At 34.6% G+C, this 23416-nt stretch overlaps 1 protein-coding gene across 1 annotated transcript in view; it reads left to right on the top strand.

Moving 5' to 3' along the window:
- Positions 1–23416, top strand: part of STXBP5L (syntaxin binding protein 5L) — a gene marked incomplete at its 3' end in the record, with an annotated part of 86392 nt that overhangs the window by 10405 nt on the left and 52571 nt on the right. Inside the window, exon 2 of the mRNA XM_057376265.1 lies at positions 6885–6982. Within this exon, the coding sequence (XP_057232248.1) occupies positions 6885–6982 (98 nt within the window). The remainder of the gene's footprint in view (positions 1–6884; positions 6983–23416) is intronic.

The following is a 23416-nucleotide window of genomic DNA, read 5'->3' on the forward strand; positions in this document are numbered from 1 at the left end:
AGACTTGGGATTTCTCCCAAGGGCATAAGGCCTCCCATGGGGTGGTTATATCCCTRTATTATCCTGGAACTTATTATGCTGTAAATCAGACCTGTGGTAGATGTAGCAAGATGSTGTAGATGCCAAGCAATTGCTTGGTCACAGCTACACTGATTTAAATAGATCAAGAAAATGACATTRAAATTCATCTGCTTTAGCTTGGGGCAGCAGGGTTGGACTGGACAGTCTGCAGARTTCTCTTCCAGCCTCACCTGAGCTGGGAATAATGAAACTCATGGATCAATGTCATTTTATTTATTGGTGGATTTTTCTGTCTAAATTACCTTAATTTTGTATTTTTGATGCTCTTTAGCGTATTTCAAAGAACAGGCATGAGGAGAATGCTTTTTGAAATTCAGAAGGCCTTATTTTTCCCCTGTGGTTTATTTAGCTTGGCTGTTTGTACCTAGATGTATCACATCTAAATAGGACCATCCTTATTTAACAATCTTTAACATCTAGCTCACRGAAGTGAAAATGACAGTGGAAAAACACATCTCTGAGGTATCTGTAGAGATCTTTGTCACAGAAAAAACCCCTCATATGTTCATTGCACAAAAATTTATAATATACAAGTCAGTTATTTTCAAATACTCTAAAATTGCTCTTATTTTTCATACAATTATCAGTATATAATATTTGTGAAACTAAGCTTTCAAAATGTGGGCTGTATTTGAAGTCTGCTTTATGTCCAGCACAGCTATTTTCTTTAAACTGTACCATAGCTAATTAATTGACCTTTTATAATCAAATAAGTTCTATAGTTTAAAAATAGAAGAACAACCAAAATTTGCCTATTGCTAAAAGTATTGTTCTTCTATGCAAGAAGTTTGTGTATGGAAATATTAGGAAATTCTGCTTGTTCCCTGTGCATATCTTTTCTTCCTGCCCCAATATTCCTATTTCAGCAATACTTCTCTTTTGTGCCCACTTCATTTTCCATGTTTTTTTCTTTACTGTATTTTTCTCCACCAATAGTGATTTCTTTTTTTTCCCTCTCTGTTTCACTGCTACTGGCGAGGATAATAAGCTCATAAGAAATACCCTGCTGAGACAAACCCATGGTCCATATCTCCCAGCAGTCAGTCTCTGACAGTGGCAGCAGAATGTGTCACTTGGGGAGGGTAATAAGTTACATCAYTTTCTGCAGTCTATTCCCTTTCCAATCTCCCATCATTCACCATCACTGCATTTGAGATGTTAGAGAGAACATCTTTAGCTGGTTCTTTTAAAATCAATTTATCAGTCATATCAATGAATTTGTTCAATGCCTTTGTGAACCTTCTGGTACTGTCAGCCTTCAAAACCTCCTATGGCAGCAAATTTCAGAAGTTTATTACCTATTGTGTAAAGAATTTTTTTTGTTTGTATTTTTTGTTTGGTTGGTTTTGTTTCTTTTGGTTTGTTTTTTTTTTTTTTTTTTTTTTTTTTTTTTTTTTTTTTTTTTTTTTTTTTTTTTTTTTTTTTTTTTTTTTTTTATTTGGTTGGATGAGTTTTTTCCATTTTAAAGTAATCTTCAATTTCTTTTGAATGCCTCCATGTTTTTTTTTTTTTTATTTGGTTGGATGAGTTTTTTCCATTTTAAAGTAATCTTCAATTTCTTTTGAATGCCTCCATGACTTTGCCAAATATGTTTAGTTTAACCCACTCACTTGTTTATGTAAGTCTTAGTCATATTACCCCAAATACAGCTTTCAAGTAATGGGCTCACACAGGTTTTCTATAGCAGATCTCTGTGTTATTCTTTATTTTCTTCCTCATGATCTCCAACATTATTTGATTTTTTGGGTTASTGTTTAACAAGAAGCCATATATTTTAGAGGAATGACATCCATGCCYAAAAATGACTTTGCTGAGTTATAAATGCTGGTTCCAAATTCAGCATTGAGCAGATCTAGTTAAGATTTTTCTTTTTTTCTTCTAGATTTCCTATCTTACACCTATCCACGCTGAAGCTCATTTATCAACCTCTTGCCCACTTAAGTCCCTCCAATGAGGCCTTTCAGGAGCTGTACTGAATTTCACTACCCAAATGAGCTTACTATTACCTATGAACTCAGAGATGTCAGGGTTCATTACCTTTTGTAGGTCATTGGAGACAATTAATAAAACTGGTCGAAGTGTGGAGAACTCTACTTATGAATTTTCCTCRTGGTAAAAAATCCATTAAACTCTATCCCTTGTTTTCTGTTATCTAACCAGCTTTCAGTCCACAAAGAAAATTCTTCAGTCCCATGACACTTTTGTTTCTTTAATAACATTGCTGTGGAATGTTATGTATATTCATATCCCCTTTATTTACTTGCATGCTGGCAKCTTCATAGAATTGGAGAAAASTAGTCAGACAGGATTTCCCAYTGAAGAAACTTCTGACTTCTGCAASAATCTTAATCTGTGTGCTCTGTTAGTCTTTATTTCACCATCTTGTCAGGGACAGCAATGAGCCTTCCCAGTCTACTGGATCAGAGTCTCTTTTGTAAATAGCTTTTTCCAGATTACTGTTTCTAGCTTTACACCAAGGAAAAGAAYTATCTATGGGTATCTTTATCTAAGGAAAAAAAAAGGTAGTTTTTTAGAATATTCTGTGAACAAGCTCAGAAGCCCTGGTTCCTAATCTAGGTCGAGAGCTAGGTGGAATCAATGACTTGGGCTTGGAAAGTTTTAGCTAAGCTTTGATTTTTACAAAAAGTAGTATTTTGAAAAATGAAAATTTAACCAATAAAAAATTGATCTCATCTGTATTGTTTATTTAGGTTGGAACCCTGATATCTTGTCTTCTTTCCATTTTTCATGAGAAGGGATCAGTTTTACCAGAGATTACATACAGAGATCTGTAAATGAGGGATGTCATGATCTCGTAGCGATATAATACGTGGCAGCTCATTTGTATAAGCACTCATTTTTACCACTACAATCTTGGAGTACCACAGCACTAAAAATAGTATTGAAGTGGTGAAAATGGCTGTAATCATTGACATTTTTCAATTTCCTACATAGCTGAGTAAGAGGCTGGAGAGGTTTCAGTCAACACTTCATCCTCTGTTTTGTAAACCAACCAATTACTTCTTCAATGACATTTTTGCATGTGGCATGTTGGTCACAATTTGGAAGTAGACTCTACATGCTGAGTCACAGGTTTAGACTACAGAGTTAAATTTTAGCAAATATACTATTCATTAAAATTACTTATCTAAGTAAATATTTTTGCTGTCATATTAAATGAAACAGGGTATCTATAAAATATTTATGGAAAAGTTACAAATTTTAAGTTKGTGCAAATTGACAGAAACACTTGACTATAAACCCTATTTATTAGTTGATACAGTTTGAAATTTGATCTAGTTCTGTMTTTCTGGAGCTATTTAGTGAATGTTACAATCACTTTTTTTAATAAAGTGTTTTTGAAATCTGGTATAAACCACCACAGACCAAAGTTAAGAAAAACTTAATTTTACAATGAAGAATTGCATTATACACCATGTGAACAATTATACTGGATATTGCATGCTAGTACTAGAGCAATTTTTTTTTTCAGCTAATGAAATCTATCATGGTATCTTAGACTGAAAAAGACCATTATGTTCTATACAGGATATKAAAATGTTCATTGGTAGATTACCAGCAAGCCTAAATAATCAATTTCCTATATTAATTTAGGTAAATTGGTTGTGTAAAGATTACCTTAATGATACATACATGCAATTCACTGCTTAAAATGATTTAAAAGAGAATTTAAACGARAATAACTAAGCTGAACAAAGATGGATGCTGAAATTGTATCTGCATTTGTAATTGTTCTGTTTCAAATAAATTATTTTGCATATTGCGCAGAAAGTGTGCGTGCTAGGGAGTACAGACTGCCTCTAGAGACAGCGGGCTCAAAAAGGAGACATGAAAGGAAGCTCAATAATGTGGAGAAAAGCAGTCCTGGCTCCATCTGCTGTCTGGTTTTTTACTCTCCCTTTTTTTTGTTCTTGGCATCTTCTTTCTTGGGGTATTTGGGGTAGTTCAGCCCTATAGTTCTTTGAACAGAGACTGATTTTTAAATACGCTTCTGCTTTTGCCTGCTATTGACCCAACTATTTTGTTTTGTGGTTTTGAGCACCATTGATAGTTGTGTTCTATTTTGTTCCTACTGGACACAACTCAGTTTAAGTAGGAATGTTTTTTTTTTTGGTCACTCTAGAATCAAGTTATTAAAATTAATTTTAATTTTGACCTTGGCTTCTTTTGCATCTCTCTTAGTAAATGGTGTAAGGAAGTTCAGGCAGAGTCCTAGAATTGTAATTCATCCTTACACACACATACACATGAGCTGTATCAATGCACCATTGAAAAGTCTACTCCATATATTGGCTTTTCATGTGAATTTTTGTCACAGTCCTTGAAAGTTGAAGGGTTCTTGGACCAAAGCTGACACCGAGAACTTGGGAGTTTGGAGTGTTACAGCTTTTCCGTGTTCTTTTGTTGAATAGGTTTAAACTTCAGACTAATTTCTGAGGCTGCTCTAATTTGTGCCAAAACCTGAGTCACAGAGACATCTTTTTCTGCCCTAATTCTGTACTGTAGAACTTGGCCCTCCTTCCAAAATGGTTTTGTTCTTTTAGAGTCCTAATAAATACCAGTATTTTACTGATATTTACTTGTGTCATTTACAGTGTCATTTACTTGGATGTTCAGTAGATTTCAACCATGTTTAAAAATATTTTACAAATGGTAGAATTTTACATTCACAAAAAACTCCGAATTGGAATTAGTCTGAATACTCAGATTTGGAAAATGGCTGCAAAATAGAAATAGCGCTTTTGAGTCAATCTTAGAGTTCAAAATTTTTATTGAGCTGTGATCCTGAAAAAAWGTACAACATTGTTCTTTTAAAACAGTTCTATCTCAAATATGGGACCCAATCAAAATTTTCAAATGGGAAGTCTGACTCTAGGTTGCAGAAATACTGAAAATACAATGCACATACTAAATATGTCAGCAAGGATGCATATAGTTCTTTAGAAATATTTATCTTTGCATTCTTAGATCTTAAAAATAGTACTGAAAGTTCCAGTCATAGCTAAATATTAGAGAAGCTTACTGTGACTGGAACTCATAGGAATTCAACCTTTATTATAGAAAGGCTTTCTAAAATTAATAATTAAATAATAATAATTGGTGAAATAAATGTTTTTTTTCAGATAAGGAAGAACATTTGTTCACTAGAATACAGAAATTTCAAATATAATAGCAAATTAGTAATGCTAAATATTTAACACACTAGAAAATACTGTAATCCATGATTCTTATGTTTTTGTGACATGAGAGGTAAAACCATTTTTATGGTGTATAAAAGTCTGGTCCCAGCTTAGATATCAGAATAAAAAAACTTTATATTTGAATAATTCTAACACTTAAGAAGATGAGAAGGTTAAAAAAAACCCCAAAACACAARGCAAACCAAACCAGAAACAGAACTGGGATATTTGATAAATGCCTACATTAACATAAAAAGTGAGTTACTTTTCTACAGCTTACTGAAGTAGCAAATGCTTCTGGGTTTTTTTCAGCCTAGAAACTAATAATTAGACATTCTTTAAACAATCTCCCTTATCAGCAATAATTATGATACAAGACAAGTAAGATCTCTTTTAAGGACGTGGTTATTTGCTGAAAAACATCCATTTGGTTGTTCCCAAACTGTTYGTGAATATCAGTTCAAGTGTTTCCAGCTGTAGTGGAGTGATACAGCTGTGGCATCATCAACTGCCTTTTACTCAACAGGTCTGCAGTTAAGGAGTCCCTTTTGTTGAAGTTGTTGAATGCTTCAGCAGACGTAGCCCTTGAAYGAGATAATTTTAAGGAAGAGGAAAATAGCTTAAAAAGTTACATTTSATTCAGTTCAAAGTGCTTCCTCTCCAATTCCAACCACTTACTAAAAAAAGTCAATCCTAGAGTTCAAGGTTTTATGATGTTAAATAAGACAAACCATTATTATTGTAYTGAAAAAGTATTTTTAGGTAAGTAGTCACACATAAAAATTTAATTACATTTCATTTTTATGTGAATTTTTATAGTCTAGTCTTGTTATTTTCAGTTTAGTCTGATGTTATTGTTCTCCTTCATCAGATTCTTTCTCGTAAGAATTGGGCAAGTCATGTTGGTCATAACCTCCAGGTTAAGATAACTAAAAATATTGAGACAGTCTTTAAGGATGTGTTGTATCATCCTCAGTTTATTTATTCCCCAAAGTATCTCTGCAAAAATTAGAATTAAAAGCATAGCATTATAAATAAAGATTAAGAAAGGGTGAGTGGTTCAGTTGCTCACTTTGAGAACATCTTCTCTGGCATCTTTGTTTTTTTAATTGATATTAAGGGTTTTTACCTCATAAACTTGATTCAGGTTATTGGTTTATTGGATCTCTTCCCCTGGATTTATTCCATTTCTTTCTGTTCTGTTGAGGCTGAGGCTGTTTCTGACAGTGTTTTGAAAGCATATTATGTGTCTTTTTTTTCAGTTTACAGTTCAGCTGCCCTGCATATTAAGGTTATCTTTCAGTATGCCACTTCAGTAGTGTATACCAGTTGTATAATAACATACACTTTGCAATCTTCTTTCTTGCAATAAAACAATTTAAAATGTTACTGAGTAAAAAGCATAACTAGAAATTCATGGGAACAAAATTCACCTCTATATTCAAAACCTTGTATCTTTTAAAATACTTCTCTTGCAATGTGTTGAAAATGCTACAACATACAGAAAAAAATAGATTATTCTTCTTCTACATGTAACATCAAACATTCTTGCTATTCTCTGTGGTTGCAGTTGATTCACTTTGCTCATTTGCTCTATTTCAGACGGTTCGCCATGGCTTTCCTTACCTACCCACTGCCTTAGCTTTTGACCCCGTTCAGAAAATTCTGGCAATTGGAACAAGAACAGGAGCCATACGAATGTATCCTTTCTCATTCAGAATTTGCAGCATTTCTATGTRTTTATAATACAGGGATGTGAATTACCTTCCACGAGCGCTCAGGTAAGGTTACAGTTGTTATTTTCATTTTTTTTAATTGTTTTATTTCATTTTGCTGTATGAGATGGATGAATAAAAGATGTGCTGCTGAGGAATTAGCCAGGTCWTGAAAAAGCTCAAAGAAAAAATTCTGATTGAGTTTTAGCATCTTGAGTTTTGGCATATATTGGTTAAGATAAAACAGAGCAGTTCTTTTTCAGCCTGAAAAGTGAAAGTGGACAGCAAAGTGGTAATGAGCAAGTTGTGAAGGTTTTGCTAGCAATAAATAAATTCATTGCCGCAGTGCAGTTGGCCAATGTTAGATTGCAGTTAGATGGTTATGTGTGAAATTATTTGGACTCTTTCAAGTGGATGGTGGGAAATAAGTGATTTTAGGGCAGAATTCATCTCTCCCTGAAGGRGAAGGTAAAGCACTGTAAATATGCCTATTTCTTATAATTAATTATAAAGGTACTTCATTGCCAGCAATTTATATGGGTTTTTTTTTAATACAGTAGGATTTTTAATTTAGAAGTTGTCACAGAATAAATTTAATCACCAAGTAATTAAAATTTGAAGACTTTTTTTGAAAAAAAAGAATATTTAAATGTGATRTATTTCAGAATGATTCTCTACATAATTTTCTTATTTTGGCATGGTTTCAATGTATTCCAATTTGGTGAAAATTTATATAAAGCAAGGAAAAAAAAAAGGAGAAAAAATATTACCGGAAGGTTTAAAAGTCACAGGATACAGAGCTAGTAAAGCAATATTTTTTGCAAACTTTTTGTAGCCAAATAAACTGTTTGTTTGAAGTAGGGGACAATGCTGTATGAAACATCAATATAATATTTTCTGGTTCTTTTGCTGTCCCTGTTCCCAAAGTAACAATAAATGTAATGAAGCCTGCTGTATCCAAAGGCAGGTTACAAAGTGAAGAAAAATCTCATGCTTCATGTAACATGATTAAAACTTTGGTTCCTCCATTWTTTGTTACTCTTGGTCTGAACAGTTGTATTTTCATAAGCCTCAATTTCTGTCTGATCCAGAATTTCTCACAAGATTCAACTAAACCTCAAGTTATGTAACAAAACTTTGCTTTGATAGTTCCGCTCTTAATTTCTTACCTATGTGAAGTACATTGAATATAATCTGTTCAAATGCAAAGAAAATTCCCTTGAATTTGTGCACTTCTAGGAGGTAMGAGTCCAATCATCATGGTTTATTTTTTTTAGAGGTATGCAAGTTTAAAAAGCAGAGGTTTTTTCCCTGGAAGCTTCACTGGTATCTTTAGAGTCAGGGAATTGGGAGTTTCATGGTAGAAGTAGGAAGAAAACCTTGCAGAAGATTGAATCCTGAGCCCACCTCTTTTTCCATCTCAGCAATCTGATCTTTCCWGGAGCAGTGCTGTCACTGGCTAGACAATCCTGTATCTTTACAAGTCCCTGCTTTGAGGAAAATTCAGGTACAGAGCCTGAATTAATACAGATTCATATAGAATTAATTTAAACCTGCATGTCTCCTGCCACAGGAATGGAACATGAAATGGAGAAAACAGCTATATACCTAAGCTTATATAAAATTCTCTATATATCTTCTATAAAAATGTATTATAAAGAGTTAGCAGGAAAAAAAAAAAGAATGTTTTTCAAAGTGTCCTTTTTCTTAATGTATCTTCTCCAGTTTTGCTAGCAAACTCCTACCTCATTCATGGAGAAATTTCTACTAGTTCTAGTATCTGAATCAAACAAGAGCATCAGAATTACCAGGGAATTYGATTTTTTTTTTTGGGAAGATATTTCAAAACATAAATGCTTCTCAGCTTAGTCACAGAGAGCCTGGTTTGCTTAATTGAGCCCTGAGTTAATGGAAACTGTGCTTTGAAGACAGAGGRTGCTGTAAAAAGAATTCATTTTATTCATTTTAACTGAGGTTTCTCCACTTGGCTCCAAGTTTTACAGAACATACTACATAAAAAACCTACTTGTGGAATAATAACTTTGCAGTGAAACAGGGCCTAGGGCTACACCCAGCAAACCACTTATTCAAGCCAGTCTTGTTGAGACATTTGTAATTGTTGAAATCAAGCAATAAAAATTCAAGTCAAGATGTAGCAGATTAAGTATTACTTCTCAAAGTACAATTCACAATGGACTTTTTTTTTTAGCAAACTGAAGAAAATACAGGTTTTAGTGACTCTAAGTCTTGCTCAGTATCCTGTAAAAATACTTTTTAACAGAACCTCACAATTTCATTCTGCCAGGTAACAAAAAGGGARGTCTTTCCATACATGCATTGTGTTTGGTTGGTGTTTCTAAACAGTRCTGCTGATGGAGTGAAAGGACAGACTACTTGGCTGCCATCAGAGAGATTCACCCAATTTCTTATTTTACTGGTAGAACCAAAGGGACTTGGTTTGGATCAGACTCTGTTGTTTAAGCGACACAAAGGGATGGGAACTCTGAATTTATATTTAGTGTTCATGGAATGATGTGGAACAAGTTTTCCTGTGATGAGTGCAAGTCACATAATGATATTGTTGCTTTCTTGTCTTTCTAAAAGATTCTCAAAGTATTGGTCACAAGTTAACAAAAGATAAGCTGTTAAAAAAGAAAGAAAAAGCAGCATGTACTTCTGTGTTGCGAGTTAATGTAACATCAGGCCTTCAGGTGATCATTTCGAGTGATCCAGCAGCAGTACTRAAGTTGACTATGTTAAATTATCCTGAAATAGAGCATATTATTCATGAGCTGCCACTAGAATGCAGAGATAAATTAAAGTTCATTTTGGTATGGCAGTCAATTTGTCTTCTAGATTTCTTTTCAGGGTGCTTAGATGCAATTGCTCTGTAGCACTGGGAATTGCTGTTGTTATGGCCTGTTGATCCTAGCAGGAAATCTCTGTGGATTTCCCAAGCAACAGCTTTAGGCTTTACCTACAGTGGTGACTGCTGAGTACTGGATCCTCATAGGTCCAGCCCACAGAATCAGACTGCACTGCAGCTCAAAGAGTTGAGAAATTAAGATACTTGGTCAGACTTAAGTCTCTTCTTGATTTCAGAGGAAAAGGAGAAGCCTGGGGGTTTGTCACATTCTCAGTCTGAGTAAATAGGTTAAAATCAGTGTTGTTAACARTGATTATTCCAGTAACAGATCTGAAGAAATGGTGTGTTGTGCTCAGATTTCAGGATGCAGATTTCTGTATTGTCATTTATTCAGCTCACAAATGCTCGTTAAAATTCATTAGAAATACTTTCTGCAGTCACTGAGTTCTTTCCTTTGGAGTTCTTTCATTGCATCAGTGCTGTGCAGAGACATTACAACCACCTACTTCAAACACATAGAATACAATATCTGCATTTTATTTTTATCAAGCTGCTGATTATTTAGTGGTCAGTTGCAGTAAGAAATTCTGAAGGAAACTTTTCTATAGCTATTATTATCTTTGCTTATTATGAAATGAGAGGAAGTTTGTCTTGAATCTAGTACAAAAAACCCCATCTACTGGGTCCAGAATCGTCTCCACACCACTGAAAAATTATTCACCAACAAGCAGGCTTAAATTAGTAGTGTTTTCTGTGAATTATAGTGCAGTCTGCTGTTATTAATACATATTCTTTGGACTTACAGGCTCCATATTGTCATGGATGCAGGTTGTAAATGCAAATCATCATTTTTACTGGGAGTTGCTTGAGCATGCAAATCTTCATTTTTACTGGGAGTTGCTTGAGCAAAACCATAAGCTCTATGCAACACCATATTCCAATAGGCATAGCTCCATGTGATCCATGTTATCAGACTGTAGAGTGGCCATTTTATACGCAGGCAGACAAAACATTCTTCTGACTCACTAACACATGACAGTGGAAGCATTTTTCTGTCCCCACCTTTAGCTTAGTTGCACAGTCCTGACACTTCCTTTGCTCCAATTCTGGCACTTGTCAGATATACTGCTGTGAGCAATCCAATGCACTAGCCTGGCAAAATACCAGTTCTTTTGCTGTGCTACTTTTTTTTGCCAGATTAGCAAACTGATTTATCTGGTGCTTACCTCCAGTGTTAGTCAGAATGATGCATAATGAAAGTGGAAGGAGTGCAGTTGAGACTGGACAGAGAGGGAAAAGGGGAAGAAACAAAATTTTGGCACTAAGGAGCAAGTTATTAAATTGACTTCTCTTATTGCATCTGATAAATCCAGGTATGGCAGATTGCAGCTGTTGATGACATTTCAAAATCTACATTTCAAAATGTAGAAAGAGCCTTTCAATTTTAAGTGGTRTGGAAGAYAGCATSTCTTTCACTTACATTTTAAAAATCTTCATGCAAAGCCATTTGCAAATCACAAGAATTCTACTGGTTCTGATCAAGAGAGATTCTTCTTTAGGATCATATTKGAAATAACTTTTTCTGGCCTGTTTGATGTGTTTCTTCCAATGCTTTAATAGCAAGAGTGATTTTTGAATGTCAAATTTTTGAATGTAAAGGGGAAGGTGAAATCTAAACCCAAGATAGCTCTGTTGAATGTCATGGATCCTCAGCAGCTGATGTATACAGAGTGTATTCCTGCGAGGTAAAACTGAGGCTGTTTGTGCACTCTAGAAAAAAAAGAAAATCCGGCAAAGAAAATAAATAGCACTAATTAAATCATTGCTGGCAGAGTTCTGAGTAGGCATGGAATTTTACAGTAGCTAAAGGAAATGTGGTAAAGAATGTTTGACATCAGGTTGGATGTACTTGAAAAGAAAAGAGGAGAATATAACTTGAATTTTTGGTTGTGAGAAGGATGGCATAAAAGCTAAATATAAAGTGTGACAGATTTACTCTCCTTGGAGCTGCCATCTTTTAATCTAAACAAGGTTTCAATAGTTCTTTATCCTTAAAATAAGCCAACTGTGTTCTGTGCTGTTTACTCTATGTGATTTATTGGGCAGATGGAATGGGGGTAGCACAGACAAGATCATAAATCCAAAGTTCTGTTGTTTGATGTGGAGGAATCATTGATACATTTCATCTTTTATCTCAYTGTACAATATATTTGAGATTTTTCTAGAGAGCTTGTGTGATTCAGGAATACAAACTTCACTGAGAGTCACTTCTCCTAACATAAGTTCTTTTTAAAATTCCCCTGGAAATCAACACATACAAATATGTATTTTGTGTATAGATACGTAAATAGGCTATAAAAGAAATGCATTTATTGTCAATCTACAAGAATAAAAAATTACTGTAAAAGATACCAAACTAATCAAATTTACCAGTATTGCAAAATCTGACAGACCCAGAGTTTGGAGAATTTTTTCTATACTAGGGCTGATATGCATCTGGTTATCTGTGCATTCATATAGATGTATASATATTAGGTTTCTGCATACATACATAAATTTGGGTCCTTTTGTTTCCCAAGCCTCTTCTATGTTTCTAAGTAAGCAGATTGAATATGTTACAGTTAAATATACTGGACTTTCCTCACTTCCAATTGCTGTTTATCCAGGAAATAAAAACGGAATCTGACATCTGCAAACAAATCTACTGAGAAAATACAGATTTTCATATATTGGGAGATTCATGTCAAACTGGCATACAGGGGGATGACTCTGGCAGCATTTTAACTGGAGCTGATGACTTCATTTGTGAGCACCATCTGAAAAAATGATTTCTGGATATCTGTTACAATATTTTTTTTTTAGTCTAACAAAGAAACCCCTCAGCTTTCTCTGATAATGAAATTATGATTACTGGTGATAGTCAACTAATTCAAAGAAGTGATATGTATTAATTAGATCTTGTGTCAGCTTTAGAAGCTTTTCCTATCTTTTTTTTGTTCCAAACTTTGTCATCAACAGAAATGTTGATATGCATGGGAAATAATGCACATCCATCCATTTGCCCTCCTTTCCAGTCTGCTAATTATCTTTTTAGACAAATATCCATGACCTAAATTTGGCAGAGATCCTTAAACCACAGAAATTTGTAGTCATACTACACACTTCATTAGTTATTTTTACTCTTTTCTTCTTTTGCTTTTATCTGGCAGATACTCTTGATGGTAGAGGAAATTGATATTTTTTCAAATAACTTAGGAAAGTTAATATCTAGCAAAAGACAAACCCCAAGTACACACATACAGTGGGAGCATTTTAGTATTGTTGAAGGAGACCTATTTTTGTCTAGCTAATGCTTAGCTAGAGACTCCCATTCAATTTAAATTCTTGATGACTTGTTGAAATTAGAATTCTTGATGACTTGTTGAAGTTAGGTGCTTTTCTTGCGCCTATGTTGTTAATGGAGGGAGACCAGAGATGAAAGGAACTGTGGAGGGTTGATTGCCCATTATGAGGTAGAAAGGCTACAACAACTGAATAATTGTCCCTGCCCTGGGAAGAAGGAGAAGAAGTTTCTGAAACCAAAGAGATCCATGTATGCGGATCTTCTGCAGCAAGAAACATGAACCATGTGATGACAGTTCAGTAGGAGATGGAACAGACACACACACTATTTCAGCCTAAACCTCAAATATGGATTTAGGATAAAAACACAAGTTTTTCTTGAGGTCTGAGAAATGGGGAGATGAACAAAACAGAGACTATGATCTCATTCAGGAGAGGGGGAGGGAAGGGTTTTCTTGAAGAAGTTCTCTTTCTTGTCCATGGTCAGCTCGCTCTTTTTTTTTCCTARCTGACCTAGTTTCACTCCAATTCTTGCTGTTCTTAGATTTCTATTCCTCAGCCCTGACTCGTCTGTTCCTAGTGGCATTAAGCAAGCATTATTCTTTGAATCCCCATCTTTCACCTGACCTTTGCAAAACAATTTCTGAATAACRTATTTTTCTAAGGAAACTGTTGAAGACAAGAACCAAGATTTCCCAGGTGCTTCAGATGTAGGATTCAAAGTCACACATGAGTACAAAAGGAAGAATTAGAAGAGAGCAAAATGGGAGAAACCAAGTTTGTCCAAAAGACATTGTGGATCAAGAGCTATCAGAAAATTAATAGCTAAAGTAGCCAAGTCTAGAGGGCATTAAAGAGTGTCTGGCATCAATCTCTTCATCCAGAGAGAACATAGGGAGGGGAATTCACACAGAAATTTTGTGAGTCTGCTTCTCTTTAGTGTTGTTATGAAGGAGATGTTCTGGTGTTTAATCAACACTGTTCTAGTCTTGTACTCAAAACACATCACTCTTCAGGGTTCCATGAAGAAATCAGCTCCATTCCAGCCAGACATAGCACAYTTTTCAAAAATTCTGCACTACTGTTTGTAGAACCGTTGTGGTTTTCAGACAGTGATGAGTGGAAATCCAGTGATCTTAACATGCTTTAATTGTAAAACTGTAACTTGAGCAGAAAAAGGATTTCACCACCTTCTCTCTAATTATTGACAATAACTGCACTTTCCAGTTATCCCTTTCTGGGATTTTTTCATTTTATTGAGCAAATATTAGCACATTTCTGGCTATATTTATATGTTGATATTCAACATTAACTCCCAAAATGCTCACAGATAGCATAACAAATAAATATTGGAATATGATTCTTTAGTACTATAAAAGTACTAAAGAATCAAGTACTATAGTTGATTTCTGGTTGGTTTTTTTTGTATGATTGCTCCAACAAAGTTCCAGCCACCGAATACAGTAGCTTTTAATCAGCTACAGCACGTGCATTTAAAACACTGTGACTTAAAGGAGTTTGATTTTCTGTTTTGTTATTTAGCTGTATTTTCTGCAGTGTGGAATTGATAGCTCTATGGCATATTTACATATTTCAGTTGTTTAGTAAATAAATAAGGATTGACCGAATTATCTGGTCTGATCTGAGACACACTGATTTCAAATGCACCATGCTTTTATTATTAGRTGATTCAATATGAGATGTGTGGTAGACAAATACATTTGAGTATATTCCTGTAGTAGGCATGCACATGAATGACTTTAGTCAATATTCTCTTGGAAACCTATTATTAGAACTTATGAACTTAGGCTTTTGAAATATTTACCTTTTTTCCTCTTTTTTCTAATTATTTGCAATCCATTAGTTCACATTTGCTAAAATAATTTCTCCATTTCAGGTATGGATAGATGTGTGCTCCAATTCCCATTAGATCATAACAATAGTGCTTTCTTTTTCACAGCAGTTTTATTAATCTTAATTTGTAGATTTTGAGGAATTCCACTTTAAATGCTTAGAACTAAGGAGAGGCTAATATAATCTGTCAGTACTTTATTTGTTGAAGAACTGGATTTAAAAATTGATTTGGTTAGGGGAAGTGTCTTGTATTCCTTCTGCAGACTCCATACATTCTATGTAGTAGATTATTTGCATAGTTTTAATACCAATTCATTTTATCTAACTGGCAAAACTCATGAGAGAGTCATAATTTTGAAACCCAAGAATACAGTCTTTTGTATACAAAAACTGGGTTAAAAGTTAATTTTGTCTCCTGATAGACACTAATATGATTGATCAATCTTCTCCAGCAACCCCTGTTAAAGAATTAAGATCAGGAAAACAATCTCAGAGCAAGTGTACAAGATCAGACTGAACATAAAATGGAGTAGTGGGTGCTACTTCTGAGAGTTTCTGCTCATCCACTGACTTGTACTGTGGATGCACAGAGTTGAGATGTGGGACTGTCAGTTCAATTTTCTTAGCAAAGTGTTTAAATCCACACATCCCATTACACACGACATTTTCCCTACCAGACCATATATACCCGTGAGGTATTTTTCACCTTAAARTGTTGCACTTTGTAGGAAAAGCAAGTGCAACCCAGTCTTTATAGGATAATGATTTAGTCACATAATTTAGAGTAGGAATCTTGCATTCCAGTCTGTGCTCAAGGACAGATTATAAATTTTACTTGGAAYAGTGATGCCATAGATGCCATAGTTATAACATGTGAAATTCTTCTCATTTTTGTAAATTATGTTAACTTAGCAAGACAGATGGAATATCTATTTCATAATAAGTTCATATGTTTGTTGCATAGAAATCATTCATAAAATATTAGTTTATACTGAAAGATGAAATGGTACCCTATAGATTTGGTGATTTCAGAGTAGCACTTAAATTCAGAGTTGCCTGTCTGCACCTCTAGATCTTGTCTTTGGTAAATTTATTTATTTTGTGTAAACAGATCATTGGATAGCAAACACAGGTTATAAAAGAGGCTGGAACATAAGCCAGGTTCCATCTTGTTCCATCTCTCTTAATTAATGAGTATTGCCTTCTTCCTCAACCCTCCATGAGCTGAATGAGTCGAGAGTTACTGTAGTTCCAAGGAGGGTCTGGTCAGGACACTGTTCATAGTGCTTTTATTTGAGGCAGAATAACCAGTCCTTTTTTATTCCTCATTATTCTGAGACACAAAAAATGTTGAACTGTTAATGGGGAAGTTTTTTCATGCTTTATAAGGACATATTTTTGTTCGTACAATGTGGTGTATAGAGGCACTTGCAGATTTAGAATTGGTTACGTGGATTTTTTTGAGATGGGAGTTTTCATCTTCAGCAGGAGCTGAGCTTTGCCTATTCAAGTCCTTTGGCCTTTAATAAAAAAGAGCTTTTAACTTCATTCCTGCTGTTCATAGCTGTAAAATGTGAAGCACCCACCAGTGTCAAGAAGTCATTACATTTAATAAATGTAAAACATGGTTTTAAAATTCTTTTAAGATTAAGAATACCATGGTTATATTTTCCAGAACAACAGAGAAAGGAAATCCTGAAATACATTTGCAACAGAGTAATGAGCTCTGTTAAAAGCATCTGTGAATTATCAGGTGTGTTTTAATCATGCCTYCACAGTGTGTGATTTGTATAAAGTGAATGAATAACCATTTTTGAACATGTATTTCTCAATAAAATTATTTTATTTAAAATGAACCTTAAATTAGTTTAAAGATAACTTACCTAAATTAAAACCATTATCYAGGCCATAAGCTTTTCAAGCTGTCAGCTTCCTTAAGTAGGGTGTCCCAGCTAAAAAGAAAACAAAACTAGAAACCCCAGTCTTTTCTGAAACAAGAGGAGAAGCAAATTCTCCTGTGAAAATCATCCCCAAGAATGTCTTCTCCTAWGCTGCTGAATTTTGTAGCTTAGGTTCTCTCTAGCATTGCAACTCTCAAATGAAAAGGAAATRCTAATGAAAAACTGGTTCATTTTATAGGTTCCTTGAGTTTTAATTGATAGATCACTGTTCTGGACTTGAAAGTACAAGAATCACTTCATTAGACTGACAGTTTTGCTACAGCAAAGAAGCTTTCAGGTTTTTAAGAGTAAATTAAATCACTGGGAGATCAATAAATAAGAAAACAGTGTAATTTTCATGGCAGSTGAACAACTTAAAGATGAGGTATCTTCCAGTTGTTAAAGAAAAATGTTTAACTATTTTAAAACAAATTTATATAAACTACTTGCTACATATTCCTAGAAGTAGACTAAATCTTCTGCTACAAGAGAGGACAGAAAAACACTGAGYTCTTTAGAGGAACGCTTTTCTTCTGACTTGAAATCCATTAGTTAATGTAGTTCTGAATAGGCAGGTAGAATGTTGTGCCTTAATTGTTTACTTTAGCCAGTACCAGTCTTGCCTGTTCTAGGAAACCATAGCCCTTTCCAGGGCTTCACAGAAAAAATACTAAGACACATTATATTAAGAGGAATTCTTTTCTTTCTGCATTCACACCCTAACCAAAGGAACTCTGAAACAGAGCTCATAGTAATACAAAAACAATTAGGTCTGCATGTTCAGTTCATTAATTTTTCATGAGCCCAGAATCAGTTCTCACACTTCTCCAGCATTGCTGTTGTCAGGATTCTTCACCAGCATTGTGCTTTTGGGCCTGACAAGGGTAAATTGTATCAGGGTCCTTGTCTACTTTGCCATACTGTGAGCTGCAGAGAAAGGAAGAAGCACAGACATTACTCTTAGAGGAAATGAGGATGAAAGAATGAAATCCTGCTTTTTTTGAACTGCAACATTTCTCTGTAGTTGCTATTCTGTCTTCCCTCCTGTGAGACTGATGTTATAGCAGGAGGAGAAAGAGAGAAAATTTTGGTGGTTTCATGGAACAGTCTAGATGATTTCCTTCCCCAAAGTACAGCAATCAAAGTGTCTACTCTGGTTCTCCTGGTTTCAAACTTGCTACAGGKACTGAAAGTTTTTCTCTTGTCCCTAGAGAGGCATCAGGTACAGCTAAATTTATTCATCTGGGCAAAAGCCACCAAAACTGCTTCCATTGAATAGTTTAAAGATTTCTTCTACTTCTCTAGTTTAGAACAGGATCCTGAATGTTGGCAACTGAAAAATCTAGAAATTCTGCTAATGTGGTGCGGTTTCTGACAGGACAAATGAAACTTGTGAATGGTGGAGACAGTCAGAAAGAATGTTCACAATCTCTGTGCTTGGTGTTATCTTTGCTATCCAGAAACAAAAYATCCACTGGGTCCTAATGGTTGTGTGGCTGTTGGTTTGTCTCTAAGCAGCACTGGATGGAAGTTCATGCTATCGACCTGGATAAACAGATCTCCGAGTTTGCAAAGATAAGGAATCAGTGGTTAAGTAGGGTTGTGTTATCTGTCTTTGCTTCTGATATTTCCCATATTTAGAGCATTACCTGTGAGGTCATCAGCTCCCAGTTTTACAAGGTCTGGGCATTGACAAAAAACAGGCAATGACAGATTTCTAACTTCTGTTTTAGGGCTTCACCCCAGGATAAATATATTGCATTTCTGGACTCTGATACGATGTCAGATCTTAATTTACACACAGTGGAATAGCAAATCAAAAGTGCACATGTAAATTTAACTCTTGCAGTTGACCGTATTTCTGAATTCTTGGCATTAATTTGCATTCTTTAGCATTCCTTTATCACTTCAGTGTGATCATATAGTAAATAATTGTTCAAGATTTGGGTCACTTTTGCACTAGTGGAGGAATCACAACTTATTTTCTTATAAATGTATTTAAGTGTATTTTTAAATATGAGTGCTAATATTGAGTTAGTAATTACATAAAATCAGCTGAATTTCTAGAAAAAACAGATTGTATAAAGTATCTCTCAAAATCTGAATTAGAAATAGCCAGATCTATTAAAAACATCAGTTTACTTGCCTTTTACTTAGTWGCTTTACATTCTAATTAAAAATCGATTATCATCCTTAAGAATGATAGAACCTTTAGAATCCAAATTTCTATTCACTACATCTCATTTTTGCTTTCTCATCTTTTTCCTTAGTAGGGATTGGAGAGAACTAATATTGTTTATAGTTCCAGTAATGATAAGAAGGGAGTCTGTCAGCATTCCATGAGGCTGTGAATGGTTTTATGAATGAAGTTAAGCCTGGTCAGAGACATAGAAGATCAAGTTTAATCTGCCTGTGTTGCTGCTTATAAAATATTTAGGCATCATGGATGATAGCAAAAGAAAAAAAAAAGTTTGAGAATTTCATAGGAAATATTTTCAAACTGCCTGAAAAATCAGCAGAACCTTTTGGGAGGAGTAGACTTGTGCAAGCATCTTTCACTTTAAAAAAGCCAGGAAAACCCATTTCTCACCAACTTTCTCAAATGCATATTTAGAAAATTTCTTGTTCATCAACTAACTGCRAGACCAATGACAACATTATCAAGTGTTATTTAAGTGAGTATTTTTATACTGTCCATGGAAACAGTGCTTTTTTTTTTTATTATTTTTTAGTTTTAGTCAATCTATGGTTATATAATCCTAGTACATCTGCCCTGGAGCCTTGTTGTCACTGCTCATTGCARTCATTCTTCAGACATGATTCTGGAAATTTAGGCAGGGTATTTTTATCAACAGAATCTTGTAAAGTTATCTTTTAAAGAGAAATTGAGCTGCAAATCTCCATGTCAGATTGAAGCTCATAAGCATATAGGATCTCTCATGGGGCTTTTTTATTGCAMCAATTGTATTCATCAACACTCCATATAGAGTTAGTTGTAGAGATTCACACATCTCTTCCTAAAATTCCTGTTGTAAATTTAGATTCTCCTGATGTGCATAAGCATCTGAACTGATTTTTTCTTCTAGTGGAAATTATATTGAATTTGTCAATTTTGCACATAGCCACCATCGTGCTCTTACATTAAGTTATTTCATTCTCTTTAAAGATTCTTGCTGAGCTTGCTAAACCAAATGAGTTTGTCACATGTTTAACTCTTTAGGTATTTAACACATTAAGAAATAGAACAAACTTTGTCAGATGTATATTGTGATACTGTGACTTTACCATAAGTGCCATTGCTTTTGGTGGCACTCTCTTCAGAATGTCCAAATCACTGATGAAAGTGGACTGTGCTCCCTCATTGCCCATCCAGTTTTTAAATGTTCTTCAATTACTGGAAAATCCTTCTGGGAGTTTTTGAAGCCCATTAGAATTCAGGTTTTTATTGGTAATTAATCATACCCTTTTTTTTTCCTACCATAATTTTTAATCAGTGGAGGTATTTCCTCTTATTCTGTGTCTTCAGTTGGTTCATTTTTCTGTTTAAGGAGACTTTCTGTAGTCTTTTGGCAATGGAGGAAGTTTTTGTTTGATTTAATGACTTTTTAGGGGGCAAGCAGTACCAAGGGATCAATATCATATGAATACTTTGGAAGGAACTATTGCTAGTTTTTAGGGAATAATGTTTAGACGAAATTCTTTATTTTTACATTCTTATTTTGATTTAAAGATGTTTGCAATCTGCCAATGTAAGATTTACTGTTTTGTAATTTTCTGGATAATCTCAAGTCTCTTTTAGAAGTWTGTGTTATTATCCATGCAGTTTGGGGGTGGGCATTGCTAGCATCCATTCTGCTTCATTCCTATGCTCCTTCCAAAGCATGACATAAATATTGTTTAATCCTACTAGCAATTTACTTGGGATTTTAGATGCTGTAGGATTCTGAACCTACATTTTTGATAACTGCATCTTTAATATCTTTAATATTAATATCTTTTTACTTAAAGCACACATAAAAGGAGTGGGCATAAAGGAACATTTGCCAATATACTCTTTTAAAAGCTGAATCAAAGAAATAATGAAATTATTTAATATTCTTGTTTGATTGCTTCCTGTAGCCCTGGGTAACCCAGGAGATTTGTCAGGTTTTGTTGTAGTTATTATTGTTTTGTACGCTTGCCCTTTCCAATGTGATCCAAAGATTTCACATTTGGGGTTTTTTTACCTTTATCTCTCTTAATACTCTGGACAATAGTGTAAATGTAGAGCAACTCTTCTGAGCTGAATGTGGTTATTCCAGATGGATGTTGTACTTTCCACCTCCACATAGCCTGGCAGCACTTTCCCCCAGGTTTTATTCTCCTTATTAAAATAAAATAAAATGTTTGAACGTGAACATATATTTGCTTTTTATGCTAATGGGCAAGGAGTTGTACTGGTTTTACATTAAGAAGTTTGGACTGTTAGCCTAGCTACTGTTCTTACAAAATYTCCAGTATAAAAACTTTCTTATACCTTTCTCAGGAAAAATTACATCCATTTTGGTTCATCACATTTAATGGATAACACAGTCTTTACATGAAGTGAATTTAGGCTTCCAGGGTTTAGTTTCTTAGTTTTACAACTAAGAAAATCCCTCTTATTAAYCAATGCCTATGGATGTAACACCAAGCAAAGTCAGGGAATGATACAGTCCTGATGGATCTCATTCAATTTCTTTAAAAAGGAAGTTTAAACACTCTTGGGAAGCATTTAATATGAAGGAAGATAGAATTAATTCTTTTTTAATACTTCCATTTTACATTTGCATGTTTGAACTGACTTGCAAATAGAACAGTTCTAGATCAGTATTTTAARAGCTATACCAGTATGAATTAAAACTACAAAAAGCAACACTATAGAATGGGCACAAAGCAGTATTTCTTAGGGAGACCTTTAATCACCAAGTATCAAAATTATTAAAATGGATATTGATAGAGCTATCCCAGTTTTACTGATGTGAGGGAACTGAAGCACTAAAATGATTTAACCCARTCTTTAATATGGGATGTTTGAAGAGCATATATCCTTTGATTTTCAAGCTGGCACTTCAACCAGCAGCTGCCTAATTCAATGGCATTTAGCCTGAAAGTTTGTGTGCATGTTTCTGATGGTGCTCTTACATGTTGTCTTCTTGATCCTAAGGAATTCAGGATGGATTCCCTTACCCTTTTGCATTGTGGTACTGTGATAGCAACCTAACAACATAATGCATTAAGGATAACTACATCCTTTATCTTATTTTCTCCATATGCTTTTCTGTTGTTTTGGCTTGATTAATAGGTTTTAGATTGCCTGTTACTATCATTGAATGGAATATATATCATACATGTAAGTTGTTTTCAGAGTTTGAGCACTCTGATGCATAKACAGGCATTTGTTTAATGTCTCACCAAATACAGAAATGCCATGCAAAATCATGGAATAAATAAAATCAGTGTGCCCATTCCTCAAATGTAAGAAGAGGCTGTAAAAATTACATCACCCAAATGTGTGTCTCTATGTGTTATTTTAGTTCTTATCTGAAGTGAGGAAAAAYGAAACAGTATGCATACAAAAAGAAAAGAAGATACTTTTGGCAACTGCATACTTCCAGATTGCATTTGCTTTTGGTGGGGGGGAACTAGGAAAATGCTGTGTAATGTGGCCACCTGTCAGGAAAATAACCACCTGTCTCCAGTCTTGATTGTAGTTGTTCATAAAATTACCAGAACAGATAAATAGTGTCATCCCTGTAAGTGAAAACACTTGATGGACTGATCTTTTTTAATAGGTTACAGACTATTTATTACCCAGGTAATAAAAGGCTGAATAAATTCTTTGTACTGTGTATCAAAATATCCAAGTCTCAGGCAGACAGAACTGGCTATTGAAATCTATGTGTATGTTAGATTTTAGGTCTTAAAAGGCTACATATTGAAAGCCTCTGTTTAAATTTCTCTTTCATCTTACTAACACTGCTTTAATTTCAGTCACAGTGGCAAAATGATAATTACTATTGCTTAGGAGTTCAAACCACCCCCAACTATATCATTCATATTGTAGAATTCTACTCTTGGTTTCTTTACCAYCTTTCTCACTAAGAGAAAGGGAAGCTTACAGATTCTCCTTTGCCCCTTGTTCCCTGTTTTTTCTCTCTGAAGGATGAGGCAGGGTTAACTACTGAATGTTCACTGAAGAGTTCATATGTGAGGATCTAACATTGCTACTACTGCCATAGCCAGTCCTCACAATATTTGGGTGAATCATATCTTATAGGAAAACTTTCATAGCAAGTAGTATTCCTTTTCTTGTCTCCAGCTCCGTTTTGTTACTAATTTCAATCACTTAGGCAATCTCCCCTGTGACTAAATCATAAAGCTGTCAGCTACTCCATA

This window comes from Malurus melanocephalus, unplaced genomic scaffold, assembly GCF_030028575.1.
Source record: "Malurus melanocephalus ecotype Western Australia unplaced genomic scaffold, MMel_1.1 scaffold_275, whole genome shotgun sequence".
In the NCBI taxonomy this organism is placed as follows: Eukaryota; Metazoa; Chordata; class Aves; order Passeriformes; family Maluridae; genus Malurus; species Malurus melanocephalus.